Source organism: Mustela nigripes, chromosome 7 (genome assembly GCF_022355385.1).
Source record: "Mustela nigripes isolate SB6536 chromosome 7, MUSNIG.SB6536, whole genome shotgun sequence".
NCBI lineage: Eukaryota > Metazoa > Chordata > Mammalia > Carnivora > Mustelidae > Mustela > Mustela nigripes.
Genome location: NC_081563.1, coordinates 18808269 through 18830587, shown reverse-complemented (window position 1 = coordinate 18830587; position 22319 = coordinate 18808269). Strand labels below are relative to the sequence as shown.

Sequence of the window (22319 nt, the reverse complement as noted above, 5' to 3'; positions counted from 1 at the left end):
TTTCACTATTGATCTTGGGCTTGTTTTTAGAACAACATAGACTGAGTCTGTGCTTCTACAATGGAACTTTTCTAAAATTTGTTAATCTGCTCCTTTTCAGGTAAAATATTTTCTAGCCCTGCCCTAGCTAGGCTTCTCAACATCCTTTGTAGATAACCTCTAGTTAGCTAATGGGGAGATGACAACTGAGCACAACATTCCAGATATTGTCTAGTGAAAAGCACTGAGTGTTCTTTACTTTCTGTCATTAGACACTGGACGTCTTACCATGCAAATTGAAATTACAATAGCTTTCCCCCCCAGCAGCTCAAAAAGATAACAGTATAATTAATAGAAGCTTCTTGAAATCACCACTTCTGAAGTAACTTTTCTCTGAATAGCTTCAATTTTTTCTTTTTTGTCAAATATTTACTTGTCCATAGCTCAAACCCTCCTTTTTGACAAGACCAAAGCCATCTTCTCCCTAAGGCCCAAACTGACCAAAGTATATTTTTGCTCGGCACACAGTGGGTGAAGCGTCTGTAGCCATTGTCATGATCCCTGGCTTCCCCCCATCCTGGCGGCCTGTCTTCCATTGAAGCTACTACTGTCATCTGTCCTCTCAACAGGTTTACCCAAAGGGCCTACTGAGAGAGGCCCGTCTGCTTAGCATGTGAAAGAGCACTCTCAGAGGAAAGTGTCAAAGAGAGGACTGCGAGGGAATGCCAGGCCTGTGTCTTAACAGCAATTTTGCTTCCACTGATGCACACATCATTCTGGGACTTGCTGGTATGAGTTAGACAGTCTGTAGAAAGTTCTTGAGGCCTGAGTGCTATTAAACTAACAGCTTTCTGTGGCCTACAAGCTAGAAAGTTTGCCATCCCTGCTCTAAGAAATAATCCCAATTCCCTTAGCATCCTATTTAATTAAACTTTGGATGCTGCAAGACTTCCAGGACTAACATCAGAGAGCTGTCTTGGGAGCTGAGAGTAAGAAAGCTGTGGGGGACCATTGAGGCTTCTCCTTTTTTATTTTACAGATGGGAAAAACCAAAGCTGGAGGTGGTAAAACCACTTACTTAAGACTACAGAGGTAGCCAGTTGCTGAGCCCAGACTTGAACTTGAGTCCGTTGAAAGAGAAATCCATGAGGCTTGCCTAAACCTCTATTTACACGCAAATCTCCCTCTGGATAGCATAATTTGCACTTTGAAATTCTTTGACTTCTGCTTACATTCCCTACATTCAGCTCTTCTTGATTTAAAATGTCTTGAATACTTACACCTGGTAGGCCCTGTTGGCTGACACAAAGACAGACGTATCAAGACACATGCCTGTCACTTGCGGCCTACTGGAAAAGGCAGCTGTGTATGCTACCAACTATAACACCAGACAGGAAGTAATATGGGCACTACTAGAAGCACAAAGGCTGTGGTATTTCAGGGATACAGGGGTTAGATTCTGTTTGGCAGGGGTTCGGGATTAGATGATAAGGTGTGGGGCAGGAAAAACTCCATGAAAGATGCAGTGTCATAGCTAAACTTGAAAGATTAAAGATAAAGAGGTGTCTGTTTCGAGACGGAGTTAGAGAAACACAGGGGAGGTTTAGGGAATGAGAGATTATCCACTTTGAAGGACAGGAGGTAGGAGAAGGATAAGACTGGGAAGCCGGTGGGGGACTGATCAGAAGCTTTCAACACCAGTTAAAAGAATTTGAAATTTAAGGGGTTGGCAGTAGGGAAACACTAAAGAATTTTTGAACCAGGGCTTCGAAAAGATAAATATGTAATGTGTATTATGTTGCTGGGGAGGTTACTTAGAAAATTCTTGCAGTAGTAGTCAAGAGGTAGTGTAATGTTGGCACATGGAAATGGAAAGGAAGTGACAGGTGCAGGAAATCTGGCAGAGGATTGTTTGTACCTGCAGAGTGAAAAAGGAGAGGAAAGCAGCAAAGGTGAACACTAGACTTTCAATCCACACGGCTCAAAGAATGGTGTGCTCCTTTCATCACTAGAAGTTCAAGGGAAGGAAAAGATTGGGAGGGAATAAGTTGGAGGGTTTCCTGTTGTACATATTGGATTTGAGATTCCAGCAAGACATTGAGCGGGGAGAGTCTAGAGTTAACTAGAAAAGCAGCTCTGGAAGCACAGATGAAAAGGCTCACCTTGGAGCTTCTCCCAGCTGAAATTATGCAGGTGGTTTTGTTGTCTGAGTTGGAAGGAAGGATTGAAAAAGAAAGGCTGAGGGTTTGGGGTGGGATTAGGGGAATTAGAGCAGCCAGCTGGCGTGGGAGCAATGGAGAGAGGAGGATTTGGTAAGAGACCAGATGAGAAAGAACCTAGAGAGCGTGGCGTATGGGAGCCAAGGCAGCAAGAGTTTCGGGGAAGAAGCCAGAGGCCCATTTTCACTTCTGCAGGTGGGCTGAGGACCTTGAGGACTGAGGGGAGAAGACTCCTGCTGCTCGTCACTTCAATTCTTTCTGATTTAATTGCTTTTAATTTAGGAGATAACTGCTTCTGTTTCTACAAATTAATAGCCATTTGCCGTCTTGGCCCAGGCATCTGTCTATACTCAGAAACCTAAATTTCGTGCCTGATGTGTGTAAGAAGACTTCATTTCTTACAACAGACTGGTATGGGCATGTGCAGACTGGACTCTCTGAGACGAATGAGTAATACATGGCCTCTGTCAAGGTTCTTACTGGAGTTTTGGCCTGAAACCCCTGGTTTGTCAATGTTACTACGCACCCACTCGACTGATCCTTCCTCTGCCACTTTCTTGTGCCCTATACTTCGTGCTGCCTCTTCCTGGAATTATAGATATGCCCCAGAAGTGAGTTGCCATTTCTAGCCAAAATATTGAAGGTGGACCATCAGAGGAGGGTGAGAAACGAAGGCAGAAGATGCAAATAAATAGACATTGTTTCACAGGCACTGTAGGCGCTCTGCCTTCATCATCTCATATAATCCTCGGAATTACCCCGTGAAGGAAGTAGTACTGTCCCCATTTGATAGATGAGGACACTCGGATGCAGAGAGGTTAAGTGACTTGCCCCAAATCACACAACTAATAAGTAAGAGTGACCCCAGGTTTGACTCTAGAGCCATTACACCACTGGGGCTCTGCTTTTGGAGTTCTGAAGTTAGTGTGGAGACCCTAGAGTCAGGGAAGCTCTACCCAGCATCCCAGGGAGTCTGCTCCAGGCTCTGGTACATAAATGGCCATAACTCTTGCTGACGCTTGTGTCATTTTTGCCTGAAGTTCTTCATTCTTCCTGAGAAGAGCTTTATTCTATAGAATTTGTGTTATTTTAAGATCTACTAACAAGAATTAAAGATGGATTGCCTCTAGGGAGTGGAGCTGGAGGTGAGAAGGGCTGAGGCGGGAATGTTAATGTTACGTTCATTACAAGACCTTGTCCTCGTAGGGTTTTTCTTATCATGTTACTTTGATTTTATAAAAAGTCCTCTAAAGACCAGTAGATACTGAGATACAATAGCAAATACTATGTATGCACAAAAGAATGCCCTTTGTTATGTTAATGATGGTGAGATATATTATAAAATCACAAAACCTCCAATTTGCACATCTGTTCTTTTCTGTGAAGGTTCGTAATGAGTTTTACAAGGATACACAGGGTGTAATACTGGTCTATGATGTTGGGCAGAAAGATTCCTTTGACGCCCTTGATGCGTGGCTGGCAGAGATGAAGCAGGATCTTGGACCTCACGGAAACATGGAAAATATTGTATTTGCAGTGTGTGCCAACAAGGTAACTGCTTTGGACATTGTATGCTCAACTTTCCAGATCTATTATGGGAAGAGTGCAGCTCTGAGTTTTGGGGAACAAATGAAAAAAAAAGAAAGAAAGAAATCCTTATTCTATGCTATAGGAATCAACAGATTTTCAAAACATACATCCCTAAAACAAAGAATAAAAACAGAAATTCCCATATGTTGGGGTATTTATCCATTTTTTTCTGGTGCTGTACATGGGGAAGGGTATTAGTGACAGAGCAGGAGAAGGGGATCCTAATAATTACACTCTGGCCTTGATTAGAGAAGGGACAGTAGTTAGGTGTGCAGCATGGATTATGGAAAGGAATGGAAAACAGACTTGAGTGTGGGAGACCTCATGAAGCCAACTTTCACAGAGGTGAATTTGAGGTGAGCAGTTTTCTTCGAGGATAAAGTGGGAAGCGCGGGAGCAGGCATTTGTTATTTTGCCACAGAAAATCAGTCTGTGTTCAATATGGGCAATTTTTTGGTCTCCTTTGGTCCTCGTAATTGTATATACTGGTGCTGGAGTTCATGTAAGAGTAGTTTTGGCCTCAGTAAAAGATTGATGAAAACCTCACAGGGCCTGTGCTAGTGGATCAAGGTTGGGGTCTTCTCTCTGTCCCCCAAATTTCTGTTTCAGATTGACTGTACCAAGCACCGCTGTGTAGATGAAAGTGAAGGGCGTTTGTGGGCTGAAAGCAAAGGCTTCCTGTACTTTGAAACTTCAGCACAGACTGGAGAGGGAATCAATGAGATGTTCCAGGTAAGCTGGCATCGTTTTGTTTGTTCCGAGGCTGACCATGCCAAATTTTAGTTTAAATTATGAGAAGCAAAAATGTAATAGGAATTTCGCATTGGAATAAGCTTGTTCTTTTCAGAAGCTGGTGAGAAAAAGATTGAGAGAGAGAGAGAGAGAGAGAGTGTGTGTGTGTGTGTGTGTGTGTGTGGTATCTATCTGCCTGCTGTGTACTTGAGACCTGACCTGGCTGATCATCAGAATTACTTTGGGAAATTCTTAAAAATACAGATTTCCAGGCTCTAAAACTACTGGAAGCTTAGTGCTTGTGCTGGAGCTCGAGAATCTATATTTTGAAAAAGCTTTCCAGGTGATTTCTGATGATCATCAAGTTTAACAACTGTTATAATATACTTACTTATAATAGAACAAAGATTTTCTTGAGAACTCCCTTTGGTTAATGGTGTTACATTTGCATGAATAGGTAGATGGAAGGATTACTTTGGCGAAATTGCCTTGCTGTAGCTGATATAATCCTATTTTGCAAGGGCACAGTTAGAGAATAGGAGCCTGGCATTGCAGAGTCCCGCCAATCACACGTAAAAATAAGGTCCTATCCACCAAGTAGACAATGGAAGGGTGTACTCATATTGCAACCTGAATAGATGGTGATTTTTAAAAAATTACTAATCTTGAATAATTTTAAGGGCCAAGGTTATTTATTTACTTTTTTTTTTTTTTTTTTTTTAGAGAAGGAGAGGGGAGGGCCAGAGGGAGAGAAAGAATCTGAAGCGGACTCTGTGCCTAGCGCAGAGTCCAATGCGGGCTTGACCTCACAACCCTGAGACTATGACCTGAGCTAAAATCAAGAATTGGACACTTAACCAACTAAACCACCTGGGTGCCCAGAACAAGACCTTTTTTTAAAAAGGATTTTATTTATTTATTTATTTATTTATTTGAGAGAGAGAGAAAAAGAGAGAGCATGAGCAGGAGGGGCAGAGGGACGGAGAGAGAGAGAAACTCCAGCAGACTCCCGAGCTGAGCAGGGAGCCTGACGTGGAGCTTGATCTCATGACTCTGAGATCACGACCTGAGCTGAAACCAAGATTCAGATGCTTAACCAACCGTGCCCCCAAGCACCCCCAGAACAAGGCTTTTTTAAAATAGTAAATTATAAAGTCAACTCTTGATTACAGATACATTTGGAAGTAAGTGGTGACATGAATTATGCATTTTTTCTCTTCTGAATATATCTTGATATTTTGGGAATTTTTAGCATTTCAAATAATGTAGCTATACTTTAAAGAGTTGTTCTTAATTATTGAGTGGGATTTTATTTAATCTTTTATGCTGAATTTCTTTCTCTTAAGGTGTCACTGCCCGTATTAGAAGACAGGTTTCATCCTTGGCTGACAGTTTGAATCGGGCATCATAGCTTCTGTTTCAAGACCAAATAAGGTTGATGTTGGCTTGCCACATCCTGTTCTATTGAGTACATGAACCTGTGTGAGTTTGTACCTATTTATGTGCAGTAACGGTACTTGATCATTTGAGTAGTGTTTTACTATTCTGGAGAAGTTTACGTGTTTCATCTCATTTGAGATTTAGTGTGTAGCAGGTTTTATTCTCATTTCAGATTTTATAACATCTAAGAGTGCTGAAGTGACTTGTCCAAGGGTATAAATAACAGCTGTTGAAGATTAAATTTCTATCAGCCCTTGAAAGATGTAGTCCATTCTCTTCTGGCCTCTCTTGCAACTCATGAGTTGTTAGTACCCATTCGTACTCTTGGTTTTTTGTTCATAATGTGTTGGGGATTTTTTTCCCCTCTAGCCACTTTCAAGAGTTTTTCTTTATCTTTGGCTTTTGCCTTTGGACTGTGTGACTAGATGTGATTCTCCTTATATCTATCCTGCTTGGTATTTGTTGAGTTTCTCGGAGAGCTAAGTAGGTGTTTTTTATCATCATTTGTTCAAAATTTTTTTAGTTTATTTTCACTCATTTCCTTCCTGGACTCCAGTTACATGTGTATTAGGCCATTTCTTTTTGTCCCATAGTCCTTGAGACTATGTTATTTTTCTTTCCTTTTTCTCTATATTTTGGATCATATAGTCTCTATTGGTCTGACTTTCAGCTGCTTTTAAATCTGAGTGAATTTTTCAACTCCATACTTTTCAGTCCTAGGATTTGGATTTGATTTTCTTGTGTAGATCCTGGTTCTCTGCTGGGATTCTCTATCTGTTCACTTATTAAGACTATGTTTTCCTTTATCTCTTTGAAATATTTATAATAGCTCCTTTAAAGTCTTTGTCTGCTAGGTCCAATATCTGAATCATCTTGGGCCCAGTTTCTGTTGACAGCTTTTTTTTCTTTTTTTTCGCCTGACTATGGATCATATTTTCTTGTGTCTTTGTATGAATAGTGATTTTTGATTGAATACCAAGACACTGTGAATAATGCATTGTAGAGGCTCTAGATTCTTTATTTTCCTCAGCAGAATATTGGTTCTTAATTTCAGCGGGCAGTTACCAACAGATTACATTGAATTTGCATGGGTTTGGTTTTTTGCTTTCATAGCAAGGATCTGAAGGAAGCCCAAATTGTTGTCTAAGCCCTTCAAATCTGGTAGAACTCAACCTTCAAATTCTGTCTCCTTTTAGACCTTGTCAGCTCTTGGTTTTCGGTTTTGTCAGGATGAGTTTACTACCAAGCCATAGTCTTTCTATGGTATCTCAGCTAGATACTCAGGATACCAATGAAATAGTAAGCAATGTCTGCACTCTAGCAAGGTCAGACTGTACTGTTCCTGGAATGCCTCTTTCCAAAACACCACTAGACTTCTAGTATATTGGTTCTCTTCTCAATCCCATGGTCAACCTCAGGTGATCTCACCCGGTGCATTTATAGCCTGGGCCGCAGCTACAGACCAGTGGGGAACCGTCACATGGACTTCTGGGGCCCAATCCTGCCTTTCTCCTTCCTCTCCAATGCCCTGCTCTGCAGATTCCAGCCCCTTCAGTATCCTTAAACTCTGATCTCTGTCTCTTTCATTCAGTGGGACTGTGGGACTGCTCAGACCAGCTCTCTGTGACATGGCCAGGAAATGGGCTCCAGGTAGAAACTGAGGGGCAGTACTGTGCTTGCTGTTGTCCACTACCTGGAAATAGTTTCTTGCTCTATCTGTCCATTTTCATAGTAGTTTATGGCAGGAGTTCTAGCCTGGTCCCTGTCACTCCATCATGGCTGGAACTCAGATGTGGAATGTAAACAGACCCTTGACTTCAATTCTCCTGTTTTGTACACCACACCACAGCTGGCGCTTCTAAACCATGTGTGCTACCAGTGAATGCTTGTGTCCTCAGAGATCTGGGAGGGTTTATATTTTAGTTTAACTGATAAACTAGAAGAAAACCTTACTGATACAGAACACAAGCAAACATCAGTGAACTGTGATGACTTTTAGGTTGCTTTTATCCTTTCAGATAAATCCAGGGTAGCACTCAGGGATAAAACAGTCTGTTTAAAAACAGGCTAACAAGGAATGTAAAAAAAAAAAAAAAAAACTATGTAAGCAAACGCTTAGAAACAGTGCTTTCCTGCTGACTCAATTTAATTCATATTTTCTTTGTTTCCTATACACTTCTAGACACTATGTCAGAAAGGAACTTAGTTTTGTCTTTTTCACTTTGTGAGCAGAGTAAGACAGACTAATCACATTAACTCTTCTTTTGTCTTGTTATCTTGTGGCTTTTCCTTTGGCACCCTGCTCACAAATCAGCCTTCTTGTTTAGGTTGTCAAGTCTATTAGCTATTACTGGAGATAAGAAGGAGGAGTCTAAGAGAAATGGAAAAATTTTGGACAATGACAGGAATTATAGACATATCTGAAAAAGAAGAGAGATTAAAAAAGAGATGGAGGGAAGAAGAGATGTCTAGTGTATTAAATGAGACTTTTGAGCAAAGTTTTCCAACAATAGTAACTGAACTATGAGCAGGATCAAAAAATAGTTTTCGCTTTGAAAAACATCAAAAAAATGGGCAAAGAATCTGAACAATTTAGAGAAAAAGGAAAGGCACTAAGCGTATGAAAAGACACTCAGTTTCACTTACAGAAACTTTAAATCCAAACTGTGCGCTACACATGGGTTTGGCAAAAGTGAAGCTGTGTGAGAATGCCCCATAGTGACAAGGGGACAGAGAAATAGAGTGTTGGACCCTGTGATGGTGTAAACTGACACATTTTGTAGGACAGTTGTCAAAATCAAAAATCAAAATGCCTCTACACTGTTACTTAGTACTTCTCCTTTTAGGAATTTATCTGAAAGCAGCATCTCCACAAGTGTGCAAACACACACCCACCCACCCACACACACACACACACACACAGAGTATTCATTAAAGCACTGTGTGTAATAGCAACACCTAGAAATAATTGACTTGTCAGTTGGGGAAATAGGGAGTTGGTTAAATAAATTAAGATACAGTCACAGTGAAATACTGAACAGTCATTAAAAAGGATGAGGAAAGTGTCTATATGCACTTTCTAGAGAAAGAGTCCAAGGTATATTTTTTAAAAGATTTTTTTTTTTTAAATGTAATCTCTATTCCCAACAGCACCAAGATCAAGAGTTGCACACTCTACCAACTAAAACAGCCAGGTGCCTCTGTATTTTTATGTGAAAAAGTTTGAGGAGCTAAGCAGTATGTTTAATCTGCTTTCTCTTATGTCAGTTTTTAGTGTAGGGATGGATATACCGGTATTCTTTTCTTTTTTTTTTTAAAGATTTTATTTATTTATTCAACAAACCAAGATCACAAATAGGCAGAGAGGCAGGTAGAAGCAGGCTCCCTGCTGAGCAGAGAGCCCCATGCGGGGCTCAATCCCAGGCCCCTGGGATCACGATCTGAGCCGAAGGCAGAGGCTTTAACCCACTGAGCCACCCAGGTGCCCTGATATACTGGTATTCTGATAGAAAATTTTTCTGGGAAGATACTCAAAAATATTAACAATGGTTACTTCTAGGAGAGGAACTTGAGGGGCAGGAAGACAGTTTTCATTTTACACTTTCATTTACTATTTGAATTTTTCTAACAGTGTTCACCTACTACCTTTTCACCTCAAGAGTGTTATTTGAGAGGAAGATTATGAGCCATTTAAAGTTTATTCCTTATACTTTTGTGTGTTAAAAAAATACACAAGCGTGTGTATTTTGTGCATATACACATAAACATACATATAAGATAAAAGAAAAAAACCTTCCAAACTATATATTTGCTTTATGGTGAATTTTAAGTTATTGTAATATATTAAAATTCTTTAAGTTATGCTTAAAGGAAATTCCTATTTTCATAAAATCAGTTCTCCTCTGGGATGATTTCTTTTTGCAGACCTTTTATGTATCCATAGTTGACTTATGTGAAAATGGAGGGAAACGTCCTATCACGAATAGCAATGCTAGTTTCACCAAAGAACAAGCAGACACCATTCGCAGAATTCGAAACAGTAAAGACAGTTGGGACATGTTGGGAGTCAAACCTGGGGCCTCAAGGTAAGCGGTGCTCTAGGATCTTCGTTCCAAGTTCTGTCCTGGGGAAAAACTCAGCTGCCAACATCGTAGGTCTGATATATCTTCTTGTCATTGACTGGAAATATGAAGATGTGTGGAAATGCATTAGCTTATGTAATAACTTTTCTCCAGTGAATTAATTGAATGCCAGAGAAACAAGTAGAGGACGCAGTGGCCTGATGAAGGAGCTCTGCAGTGTATTTGCATGAATACTTTCGGTAATGGTGTGTTCTGCTTTTGTCTGTGTTGAATAGGAGCCTTGAAGCAAATGTAACCTTAAAAAAATACCTTACAAAAGAGAAATCTTAAATCATAGAATTTTAGAAGAGGAAAAGGATATTAGCAGCTTCTCCAGACATTTCATTTTATAGGTGAGAAAACTGGAATTCGGCGAGACTAAACACATGTTCAAGGACCCTAGGAGTTAGTGGTAGAATTGGTTCTTGACCTTGAACACTGTGTGTCTGCCTGGCTCTGTCTCTTTCTATGGCCCTCAGAATCCTGCTAGGTCCTCATCTGTGTATGAATTTATGTTAAATGGTTTTATCTTTAGCCAAAAGAAATATTTGGGAGGAAGACAAATACAATCACTATTCTTTGTTGCTTGTGCAAGAATAAATCCTTGTTCGGTATGATTATATAACTTTTAACAATAGGATGCTTCTGTTACTATACATATTATGATTTTTATTGTAATTGTAAGCGTTCTCAGGTCTTTTTATTTTGCACCATAACTTTCCTCCCCAACCTTGTCCCTTTCTACTTTGTCACCTTGATTCACACACACACACGCACACAAAAGTACGTGTTGAAACATCTTGTTGATACCAGTGGCGTTAAGTTTCTTTTTTCCAGTTTGGTCTCCTAGTCTGTCTTCAGGCCCAGAAGGCGAGAGGGAAGGGGAAGAAGAACACAGTTACTGGTCGCCTCGACTTGCCAGGCCTTACAGAGAAGGCTTTAAACACACGAACATTTCAGATGATCTTGTGTAAATAGCACAGTTAATTGGTGTCTTTTAAATGTCCTTTGGGATTTCCATAGTCTCATTCTAACATCTTCTGTTTACCTCCAAGGGAGATTGGCTCTAAAAGAAAGAAACTTATTAACTTAGTACAGTGTTTATTAAGGAAAAAGAAACTTCAGGTTCCTTATTTATTTACTATCTGTATTGATTGGAATCTACCAAAATATACAGGACTTCCACAAGTTCTCTCTCATTGACCAATATAAACATGTGCTCCTCTTACCTCTCTCTGGGTCGATCGAACTAATTTTGTATGTCAGTGAGCTCACTTGAACAGAACCTAGAAACAGTGTTTTGAAGTTATAAAGAGTTTTAATGTTTGTTCAGTATCATGTTTACTGTTCTTGAACTTTAAGAAAATCTTCAGCTTCAGCAGAATTAATGTATTTGTTACTTTGTAAATGTATTTGTTAATACATTGTTATTTTGGTGAAGAATTCTGGCAATTCAGATTTCTTCAGAGAGGGAGAATATGATTCTTGTTAGCTAATATCAGAATTGTCTATGTAAAAAAGCCCCATGCATATTTTAGAACAAGAGAATTCAAGGGGCACCTGGGTGGTTCAGTCATTAGGTGTTTGCCTTCAGTTCAGGTCATGATCCTGGGTCCTGGAATTGAGTCCCGCGTCGGGCTCCCTGCTCAGCGGGAAGCCTGCTTCTCCCTCTCCTGTTCCCCCTGCTTGTGTTCCCTCTGTCGCTTTCTCTTTCTTTGTTAAATAAATAAATAAATCTTTAAAGAAAAAAAAATGAAGGAGAATAAGAGAATTCAGGGTTTGTTTAAGAGCAGAAAGCAGAAAAAGCCTTAGAATACATGCCCAAGCCTAGAGAACTATGAACATGGCCTTGTGACCTCAGTCTTTCCAAGTAGACACCCAAGATTTTCCATCACCCGCAAGACAATCACAGACCATCTCTCTAATTCGGAGAGCCGAGTAGAAATCCTTCTGATAAAACATAAAGGAGAAAAACTAGAGCGTTTGGGAAAGTGCCATATCCAGGCTAATAGCATAACTGGAAACCTGAATTACAAAAAGAAGGTGGGAAATAAAACTATCTGGTACACACAGAACTACACCTGACCAGGGGAGGAACTGGATACTTAGAAGCTTCTGGAGGCCTAACACCAGAGGATGATGAAGAGCAGGGAGAGGTGGTCTCCCGGAGCTCTCCTGGTCTTTGGGATTCACTTTACTGCCCCTTTCCTTTATGGGTAATGTTCCCCTTCTCTTTTCTTTCTTCTTTGGTCTCAGGAGCTCGCTGGAGCTCTCCAGTACCCCCATGTGCAGCGTCCCTTTCTTGGTCAATGGTGTCACCATCTTCCCTGAGGCTTAGCATCCCCTTGACCCTGGAACTCATCTCAACCCCTTTTCTTCCATCTCCTTGACCTGTATGTCCAGCTTGTCACCTGCTTCTGCCGATTCTTCCTGTGTGTCATCCCTTAGCCTCCCTTGATCCAGACTCTTGTACTTGTGCTTGGCTTCTCGTAACAATCTCCTAACCTCGAAAATCAGCTTTCTCAGCACCTTTTTTTGTCATGAAACACTTACTGATGTCATTGTTTATCAAGTCTACTTTTTTATTGTTGTTTTGATTTCAAGGCCCCTCCCTTATTGGTCAGTGCTTCCTGGCCAACTTTGTTTTTGTTACCCCCAGCAGTGCCCTCACAGAACTTCATGCCACGGCCATGCTGTTCGTAGTTCCTCGCTTCTGCCGGCTCTCTCCCGGTGGCCCAGTGTCTCCCCATCTCCTTCAGAATCCCACCCCACAGGCTCTTCCTGATCACCCCGTGCCCTCATCGCTTCAGACAGCAAAGATTTGCTGGATGCCTGCTCTGTGCCAAGGACCTTTCCGTGGATCCTCCTTTTACCAGGCATTTTCTTGGTGTTTCGGTACTCCACATGATATTTCTTTCTCTACTTGTCTGTAACATATTATTTACTTGTTTATTGTTTGTTTCCGAGTCCTTTAGTCCCACTTTTGAGAAAAGGTAGTAATGCAAGAGATATGATGTAAGTCCGGACACCGAACTGCCGTGGGCGGGGGCTGGCCCTGTCGCTGACATAGAGCTTGGCTTCTTTCTCCTAGGGATGAAGTCAACAAAGCCTATCGGAAGCTCGCTGTGCTGCTTCACCCCGACAAGTGCGTGGCGCCTGGTAGTGAAGATGCCTTCAAAGCGGTGGTGAATGCCCGGACAGCCCTCCTGAAGAACATCAAGTAGGAAGTCAGAGAAAAAGACAAGTGCAGCCCTCAAGTATAAACTGACTGTCCCTAGAAGTGAAATAACCACCATGGGTTTTTTTTCTTTTTTTTCTCCACAAAAATCTTACTGCTTTTTTCTTTTGTGTTGTCATTTGTAAATTAGAAATTCAGGTGCCTGTGACCATTTCAGACATTTTACAGAGCAGTGAAGACAACCAAGCGCCACTTGTACGTACAGTTTCTTTCCTATTTCCAAATAATCCAAATTTTGTTCCTCCTTCATTTGTGAGCTCGGTAATGGTAGCGTCCCTCACGCACTTGACTCAGGACAGTCCAGGAGGTTTCTGGAGGGAGGAAGGGGCGCAGGGGGACCTTTCGCTTTTCTTTTTCTTTTTTTGTAAAGTTCATCGGAGAAGGAGACAGCAGATACAGAAGGAAATGGTAACAAAACCCCCAAAAGTGTGGTGGGACCTCACACGCAAGTCACTTCTTTTACGAGTTCCTTAGTAGGATTTGAACCATTGATCCTTCTATAATTAATGAACTCTGGAGGGCCCTTTGGAAGTTTGGGAATCAAGGTAATACCGTTCCAAATTGAGCAGTCCTTTGTGGACCTACACTCTGTCCCCTTCTCCAGCCACCAGGGGGAGAGACAGGCTAGTCCTAGGAGAGAAAAGGCTGTGGCAGCCACGAGTTCTGGAACACTGGCTGTTGCTCGTCTTGCCCCTGGATCTGAGGCCTTTCTCCAGCCACGGAAGCAATGCCGGTAGCAGTAGGGAGCATCGGGCACCCAGGAAGCAGGAGTCAGGTCCCACAACAGACGTGCTTGCAGGTCACATTAGAGCTTGTGTACGCATCCCCGAAGGCAAGGCCAGAGGCAAGGCCCAAGGGCACAGCCAGCCTGGCTTGGACTTGTCTGATGCCCCTCAGAGAGCCTGTGGATGAGGCTTCTGCCTTTTCTTGTTTCTGCATCCTTTGCCACAGGTAGGTAGGAGACGCGGGGGCACGCCTCTACCGCCTGGCCTCTTCACTTACCTACTTGAGTTCCTTCCTTTTCCTTTTCTCTTCCTTATTTATTTATTTTACAAATATACCACAGCTGTCATTTTTCTCCTGATTGTCTGGCTCTTGGCCACTGCCTCTTCCATCCTCCCTTCCGAGGCTTCACCTTACTGCCCTCGCGTACAAGCCCTGCTTGACTGGAGTCCAGTGTGGATCCTTTGGGTGTTGGTGGAGGGAGAGATCTTAAGGCCTGTGAGGGAAGAATTTCTAATTTTTGCTTGGGCTCCATATTTCTAAACAATAATATATTTACACTCTAGATTATGAAAGCTAATATAATGTACAGAAATCCATTCTCTTGCCATAGTCTCCTCCATACCCACGGAACGGATGAAGTATGTTAGGACTGGCCCTTCCTCCAGAGCTTTCAGAACTGGTCTTGCTGTTTGACCCATTGTATTGTGAATCTTGGTACGTTACTCATCTTTTAGCTGCAACCACCCTGCACTAATTGGGCTTTAAGGTGCATAAAATGTGAGTTTCAAGCAGCTATCCCATATTGATCACCAAATAGCATTCACCTACCCAAAAAGAAAAGCCACTTCAGTTTCATTCCAGCCCTCTGCAGTCTTTTGGATTCTCCTCTCCAAAGCAGCTTCCCTTTGTGTGTCTGCCCTTGGGCTGCATTGAGCTTGTTGTCAGGAAACCAGAGCATTGTTTTCTAGTATGGCTTTTCATCTTGGTAATACTGAAAATGCTTCTTTTTTACGAATTGAGTCTAATACATGATTTCCTGGGGATTTTCCTCTGGACTTGTAATTTTAAATAGCTTCTGGGACTATAAAACTCCAACCCAAAGTGCTTCTGAATTTAAATTTTACTTAAGGCCTTCATCATGCCTAAAGTAATTAAAATGTGGGTCTATTCTTGTAAAGGAACTAGAGTCAAAGAAACGAGGGACTGTGCATGGTAGCGTCAGCCCAAATTGACATGACAGCCCACTGAGTGTGTGGCCCTGTATGGAGCCTGTGCTAGTTTTCATCATGTTGCTAAAGACCAGGTTGGTCATCTCATTCAACTACATTGTGCCGATGAACAGTTACAACAGAATTTGTTAGTGCTTCCGTTCCTATATAACGAGTGACTTGTGGAAATTTAGCCTGATTTTGGTTTGTAGGTCTTAGAACTCAGTTCCTAACACCATTATTAATATTAAGGATGGCCATGAACTACTTCATTTATGTAAAAGAAAGAAAAGAAGAAAGTTAAGCTTCAGGGTCCTGGAATTTGTCCGAGTGCCATAATCCTTGAGTAGAATATTAAGGGATAATAAAGCATGATTTGCAATGCAAAGTTTTTTGGTACTAATGTAATACAAAGCTTTGTAGACCTCTGTGCATTACATTTATATTCTCGGTGCAAATATGTACTTTGTAGTTCAACTTGATGAAATTCCTTCAGCCAGTTAGGATCTCAAAATACATTGGTGAGATTAACAACTAGCAGAATCATTCCATTGGCTAAAAATATTTGATGGAGAATCTTGTTTTTCAAGAAAGAATAAGAAGTTTGAACAGTTCGTATTAAAGCCATTACTTCCATGTCTGAGTCATCAAGAACGAGCAGTTTTAAAGCTTGTTAGAAATCCCTTGAGGTATTTCTAACTAATTGCCCGTCCTACCTAAGCACTTTAAAATACACCGTCCTCTTCTCCCCTGCTCCCCTTTGAGGCTTCTTCCGAACTGCTGTTCTCGCCTGTCCGCAGTTCTCCTGCAGCCTCGTCGTCTCGCGTCTCCCCACACGTGTGTCCTCGGCTCTGTTAGCCTGTGAACTTCAAAGTCCAGGCCTCAAGCACTGTGCTGCCACCCAGGAAAAGCTGCGGAGATCCTGTCGCTGGCACGCTTTTCTTGAGGCTCACATTTACCTCAGGAAACTCACTCTAGTGTGTTCTCGTGCATTGAATTCCCAACTGGTAAATAATTTCTTTCTACCCATAAACCAGTATCTAATTCACTGCTAGTTACAAGAGCCATAGATAAGGCAGCTAAATTTCTGAAAGAAAGCCAGAGTAAGTAAGGAGCCCCCGTCAGCCCTGTGTCAGGACCACACTTCCTCCTGGACCGGTGACAGAATCTCGAGGGGGAGGGAGGTAGTTGAGGCCCAAGTTAGAAAGGGTGGATCCGCGCACGGATTGCCGCTGACAGTGACAGGGACAGCGCCCTCCTCAGAGGCACTTTCCGTGGGCGCTGGCATGTCACTCCCTTCCCCACCGCACTCCACCTAGCTCACTCAGTCTGCCAACGTTTTTGCAAAACTTTTGGAAAATGAGTTTAGCTGCACAAGAGAGCTACCCACCTTCCACTGCAAGTTTTGCAAAGTGAAAAAAGGTTCACACTTCTCATGTTTGGTATTAGCACAAGTGTAACGTTTGTACATTGGTTTTTCCGTTAAACGTTTCTAGAGAAGACAAAAGCTTAGATTTGTGACATGGGGAAATTAGAGTGTGTCTAACAAGCAGTGCAATATTGAGCCGTGCCAAAAAGGCCCTGGTGTGAAGTGGCTTGTCGGCAGGTTGGACGGTCTGGGTTAGTGTCCGGCATCCTGCAGGGCGATCGTCCCCTCTGACTGTGAATGCAGAGTCTCTAACGATACCCTTTGCTCTTACGAGGTAATTTGCATATTTGTGTTCTGTTGAAGTAACTGAAAATGTTAAATCTAACAGTTGTTTATGTCTTGTATAGAGAGTGTCATATGTATTTAAGTTGTGTATTTTTATAAAATAAAGCCAAAACTCGAACACTGGCCTGTGGGCTGTACTTCTTTGATGAGATGCTGGTCTTTTTAATGTAAAGCAGCCCAGGCCCTCACCAACTGAGGCCTGACAGAGGATATCTTGCTTGAGTTTCCAATTGGGAAATGGAGGAAATTTTATTCCTCAGTCCATCAGGTAATTCTAATCTTCTTTTTTTTTTTTTTTAAGATTTTATTTATTTATTTGACAGAGAGAGAGAGAGATCACAAGTAGGCAGAGAGGCAGGCAGAGAGAGAGAAGCAGGCTTCCTGCTGAGCAGAGAGCCAGATGTGGGGCCCGATCCCAGGACTCTGAGATCATGACCTGAGTCGAAGGCCGAGGCTTAACCCACTGAGCCACCCAGGCGCCCCAATCCTAACCTTCTTAAGTCATGGTGAAAGTGTTTTGATTTCTTTTTTTTTTTTTTTTAAGATTTTATTTATTTGACAGACAGAGATCACAGTAGGTCGGGGGCGGGGGGTGGGGAGAGCAGGCTCCCAGCTGAGCAGAAAACCCGATGTGGGGCTCTATCCTAGGGCCCTGGGATCATGACCTGAGCTGAAGGCAGAGGCTTAACCCACTGAGCCATCCAGGCGCCCCGTGTCTTGATTTCTTAAAGATAACTAATATTGTGTTGCATTTTTAATTCAGATAAAACTGTTACCATCCTATTTTAATAATGCAGCTCTTGGCTGAACAACTTACTCATTCAGCTGGTCCCTGGAAACAAGAATCCTTAAGTAACAGACTGTTGGGAACCCAGATTTGAAAGGGAAAGCCTTGCAGGGCCAAACCGCAGAAGGCAGTGTCTCTCGGAAGCCTTCACATGAGGGCTGTAATTTTCATTATGAACAAAGTATGTTCTCACCTGAGAAGGCACGACACTCTTTTGGGGAACTGCTCTACTGTCCCCAAACATGCTTTCAAGACAAGCTGCCAAAGTCTCCTTTGCTTCCTAGCCACCCAGAATGGCCCGTGAGCTGGGAGTGTCACCCAAGCTGAACCAACTGGCATCCTTCTCTGGGATCTTTCTCACCAGAGCTGGGAAAGCAAACTTCGTCTCAGGAGAGGAAGTAAGACGGGAGGAGTCCTGCGGATGTTGGCAACCTGATTCCAATGCCATGGAAAACATTCTGAAAGAACGCAGCAGACATTCATAAGGAGACAGAGTCCTGATGGCCAACACTCACCTTCTGGTTCCTGAGATCCCTTGAGCTGGTGGTTCTGCAAGCCCAATGCCACCCCAGAATCCTTCCCACAAACTTCCAACCCCTGTTTTCTGCTTGGTTTAGTTGGAGTTTGCTTTCCATTACTTGAAACTAAAGGGATATTAGACAATAGTAGACCTTAAGATTGTAAGCAAGGATGAGAAAGCTACGGTCTATAGACTGAAATGACATCTGATAGGCATGTTATTACATTTATATATTATAATATATCCAATTACTTGTTTCTCAGTTGGAGTCTTTGGCTACGTCTTAACCCAATAGTCGCAAACTATAAACGGAAAAGCAAAATTAGGTTTATTCTATTTGTTTCAGGGTCCATTTATGCCAAATACTTGCAACTGCTTAAGTTTCTAATTAAATTTTATTGTTAAAGTGATCATTTGCCACACATGTATTGAGCACCTACTATGTGCTGGCCCCGTTCTAGGCATGGAGGATACAACCGAGCTCAGGACCAACAAAAATCCCTGCCCTGTGCCTCTTAACATTCTAGTGTCTCTGTGTGTGTAGCTTTGAAGAAAAATTCTTTTTCTTTCTTTTTTTTTTTAAGAGTTATTTATTTATCAGAGTGAGCACAAGCGGAGGAGTGGCAGGCAGAGGGAGAAGCAGACTCCCCACTGAGCAAGGAGCCGGATGTGGGACTCTGTCCCAGGACACCAGGATCATGACCTGAGCCGAAGGCAGCTTAACCAACTGAGCCCAGGCATTCCAGTTTCTTTTTTTTATTTTTCTATAGGCTTATTTCTTATTTCCTATAGGTTTATTTCCAAAGAGGCAAAGTATTCAAAAAGAATACTTTTTGAGTATTCAAGATACACAATTTGGAATGAATACTCTGATTTCTACTATATACTGTAGATCATGGGGGTTGTTCAAATGCTGTATTACGGGTTTTTTCAGAAACTTAATCATTATTATTATCCAAAGCTCAATTTTTCATATTGGCCTAGAGAAAATAGTTCCAGACTTAAAGAGTCTCTTTATTTATGTTTTATATTTATAATTAATGTATTTCCCCCAAGCAGTTGATAAGTTTGAATTTATTTGGAGGAAATACCTAGAATTTAGGTTGTTTTAGTTAAAACAACAATCTGTACCTCTGGTACCATCCAGTGAAGATTTTGTTCAGTAGACAGTTGTAAAGGGTGCTGACTTCAAGAAAATTATCCTCTCTGCATCCAGAACAGTCAGTTGTCAGAGGTCATTATAAAGCCAGCAAGTGCCGCCCATGATAGCATTTTATGGACAGGAGAGACAGTAAAAGTTTGCTACGATTGAGGGAAATGAAAACGTGAGGTGTCTACAGGCCTCAGATATCAGAATGAGAGCATTCTGCTAGTTTCAGAGCATGAGAGAGAACAAAAAGTTTAATAAAAGAAATACTAAAGAAAACAAAGACTCTTAGTGGTTCAAAAGGAAAATACAATGAAAGAAACCGTTTCCATTCTGAGTAACAGGGAGCAAGGAGAAAATCCCCAAGTCAGCATTTGTCAAATGTTTCTTTATGGACAGATCCCCATTATTTCTAGTGAACTCCCAACATGGGAACCCTGTATGTAAAAGGGTTAAGAGCGACATTTCAGTAGGATGAATTTGTAAGATGACAGTTTCAACATCATTCCTTATAAAACCAACCTATGGGGCCGTTCTGCCTCCCAAGGCAGATGGCAGAGTTTCTGTCAGAAGTCCTCATGCCGGGGCGCCTGGGTAGCTCAGAGGGTTAAAGCCTCTGCCTTCAGCTCAGGTCATGATGATCCCAGGGTCCTGGGATCGAGCCCCACATCAGGCTCTCTGCTCAGCGGGGAGCCTGCTTCCTCCTCTCTCTCTGCCTGCCTCTCTGCCTACTTGTGATCTCTGTCAAATAAATAAATAAAAATCCAAAAAAAATATATATATATATATATCCCTATGCCATTCCCTCCTGCCCACAGGCACTGGTGAGGGGAGCACTTCACCCGAGAGAGTGAGGGGCTCAGGGAAGCACTGTCTGTTATGAGCTGCTGACAGGCACTCAGTATTGCGGGCAGGCTGGGCGGGGACTCTGTTTAACGAAGGGCCCTGATGACATTTTAGACATACACGAAAATACTATGGCTTTGTGTCAGGAGGCAAAGACCTGAGCTCTTCTTAAGAAATGAACAAGATTTCTGAGGGTGGGGGCTGCCAAAAGAAAGGGAAGAAAGACCAGAAGGATAAGTGGAAGGATAGTTGACATTAAAAATTATTAGATGTTAGGAAACAGAAAGATAGCCATAGAGAAGTACCCAGTGGCAGAAACAACCAAAGGACTTTTAAGAAGATGGATACATTTTATAACATCACCATTTTATAGGTGAGAAAACAGAGGCTCAGAGAGGTTAAGTGACTTGCTCCAGACCACACAGGAAGCTCTTCAGACCAGAGCTCGCTCAGCTCCAGAACCCAGGCTCGCAATCTACGCTACCAGCCTCAGGATCCAAATCCTAAAATATTCTGCTTTGTATTCCTGAGTAATATTGTACCCTCTTGTCCCATTTGCGTAAAGGAATAAATAGGCTGTATTTTTTTTTGAAGACCGCAAAGGTACAACTTTCCTTACAGTGACACAAGTTTAAATCCTGCATGTGTGCACAGGAATGAAGGAAACTTCTTTCTGAAGGTGTCCAAGCCAAGAGGGAGTTAGCATGACAATATAAGTTAACAGTGTGTTAAAATACAGCATATAGGGGCACCTGGATGGCTCAGTCGATTGGGCATCTGTCTTCGGCTCAGGTCATGATCTCAGGGTCCTGGGATTAAGCCCCTCATCAGTCTCTTTGCTTAGCAGGGAGCCTGCTTCTCCCTCTCATTCTGCCCCTTCCCCCTACCTCTGCTTGTGTGTGCTTTCTCTCTTTCTCTCAAAGAAAAAATTTTTTTAAAGATTTTATTTATTTATTTGCCAGAGAGAGAGAGATCACAGCAGCTAGCAGAGAGAGAGGAAGAAGCAGGCTCCCCGCCAAGCAGAGAGCCCGATGCCGGGCTCGATCCCAGGACCCCGAGATGATGACCTGAGCTGAAGGCAGAGGCCTAACCCACAGAGGCACTCCTCTGTCAAAGAAATTTTTTAAAAATATTTAAAATATGAAATATAATACATTTGGATCTATTTATCAACAAGTTTTCTTTTTTTTTTCAGTGAGATTTTGAACAAGCCCTTGCCAAACCTGTGATGACTCCTTACAGCTTGGGAATCATGTCTTAGGGGATATCCAGCCAGGTCAGCAACTGGGGGCAATTAAGCCTGCGGACCCGAGAGATAGATGCTTTACGGCTTCTGTTTCTGGGCGATTTTTAACACCCTTAATTTATTTGTCATAGCTAGAAGCCATCCAGCCCTAAAAAGGTGGTTTCCCCGCCTGCAAAGCCTAGCCCTGGCTTTCTGTGTCCGAATCACCAGCACTGCAGGAGGAAGGGTGGTTTATTTTCGCCAAACTGTCTGGGGAGAGAGTTTTAGGAGTCGAGGTCAAGATTGTTTGACTTTCGACCCTATACTTGTCCATATTATTTGTGTTTTCCCAATGGATGTATACTATTTTAGTCATCTAAAAAGTTAAATGAAACAACAACAAAAACTAAATATGGTACCCATTTTTAAAAAAAAGAGACTCCAAACTGTGGGAACCTCTAAGGGCAGCTCTGGGCTGTAATTAAATCCTACTTCTTTACTTCAGTAGAAACTTTATCCTAAGAGAGAAAAAGCTTTTAGTCTCTCACAAGTTTGTTTGAAAAGCTAACCTCAGAGGCACCTAGGGGGCCCAGTGGGTTAAGGCCTCTGCCTTCGGCTCAGGTCATGATCTTAGGGTCCTGGGATGGAGCCCCGCATTGCATCAGGCTCTCTGCTCAGCAGGGAGCCTGCTTCTTCCTCTCTCTCTGCCTGCCTCTCTGCCTACTTGTGATCTCTCTGTCAAATAATTTTTTTTTTAAATCTTAAAAATAAAAAGATTAATTATACTAAAAAAAAAAGATAAAGAAAAGCTAACCTTGCAATCAGGG

The 22319-nt window shown here is 42.1% G+C and overlaps 1 protein-coding gene across 2 annotated transcripts in view; it reads left to right on the top strand.

Moving 5' to 3' along the window:
- Nucleotides 1–17085, top strand: part of DNAJC27 (DnaJ heat shock protein family (Hsp40) member C27) — a 29665-nt gene extending 12580 nt beyond the window's left edge. Inside the window, exons 4-7 of one of the 2 annotated variants that reach the window (XM_059405253.1) lie at nucleotides 3585–3749; nucleotides 4398–4520; nucleotides 9885–10045; nucleotides 13173–17085. In XM_059405253.1, the coding sequence (XP_059261236.1) occupies nucleotides 3585–3749; nucleotides 4398–4520; nucleotides 9885–10045; nucleotides 13173–13305 (582 nt within the window). In that variant the 3' untranslated portion in view covers nucleotides 13306–17085. The remainder of the gene's footprint in view (nucleotides 1–3584; nucleotides 3750–4397; nucleotides 4521–9884; nucleotides 10046–13172) is intronic. The other variant, XM_059405254.1, reaches the window with a different exon arrangement.
- The last annotated feature ends 5234 nt before the right edge of the window (nucleotides 17086–22319 follow it).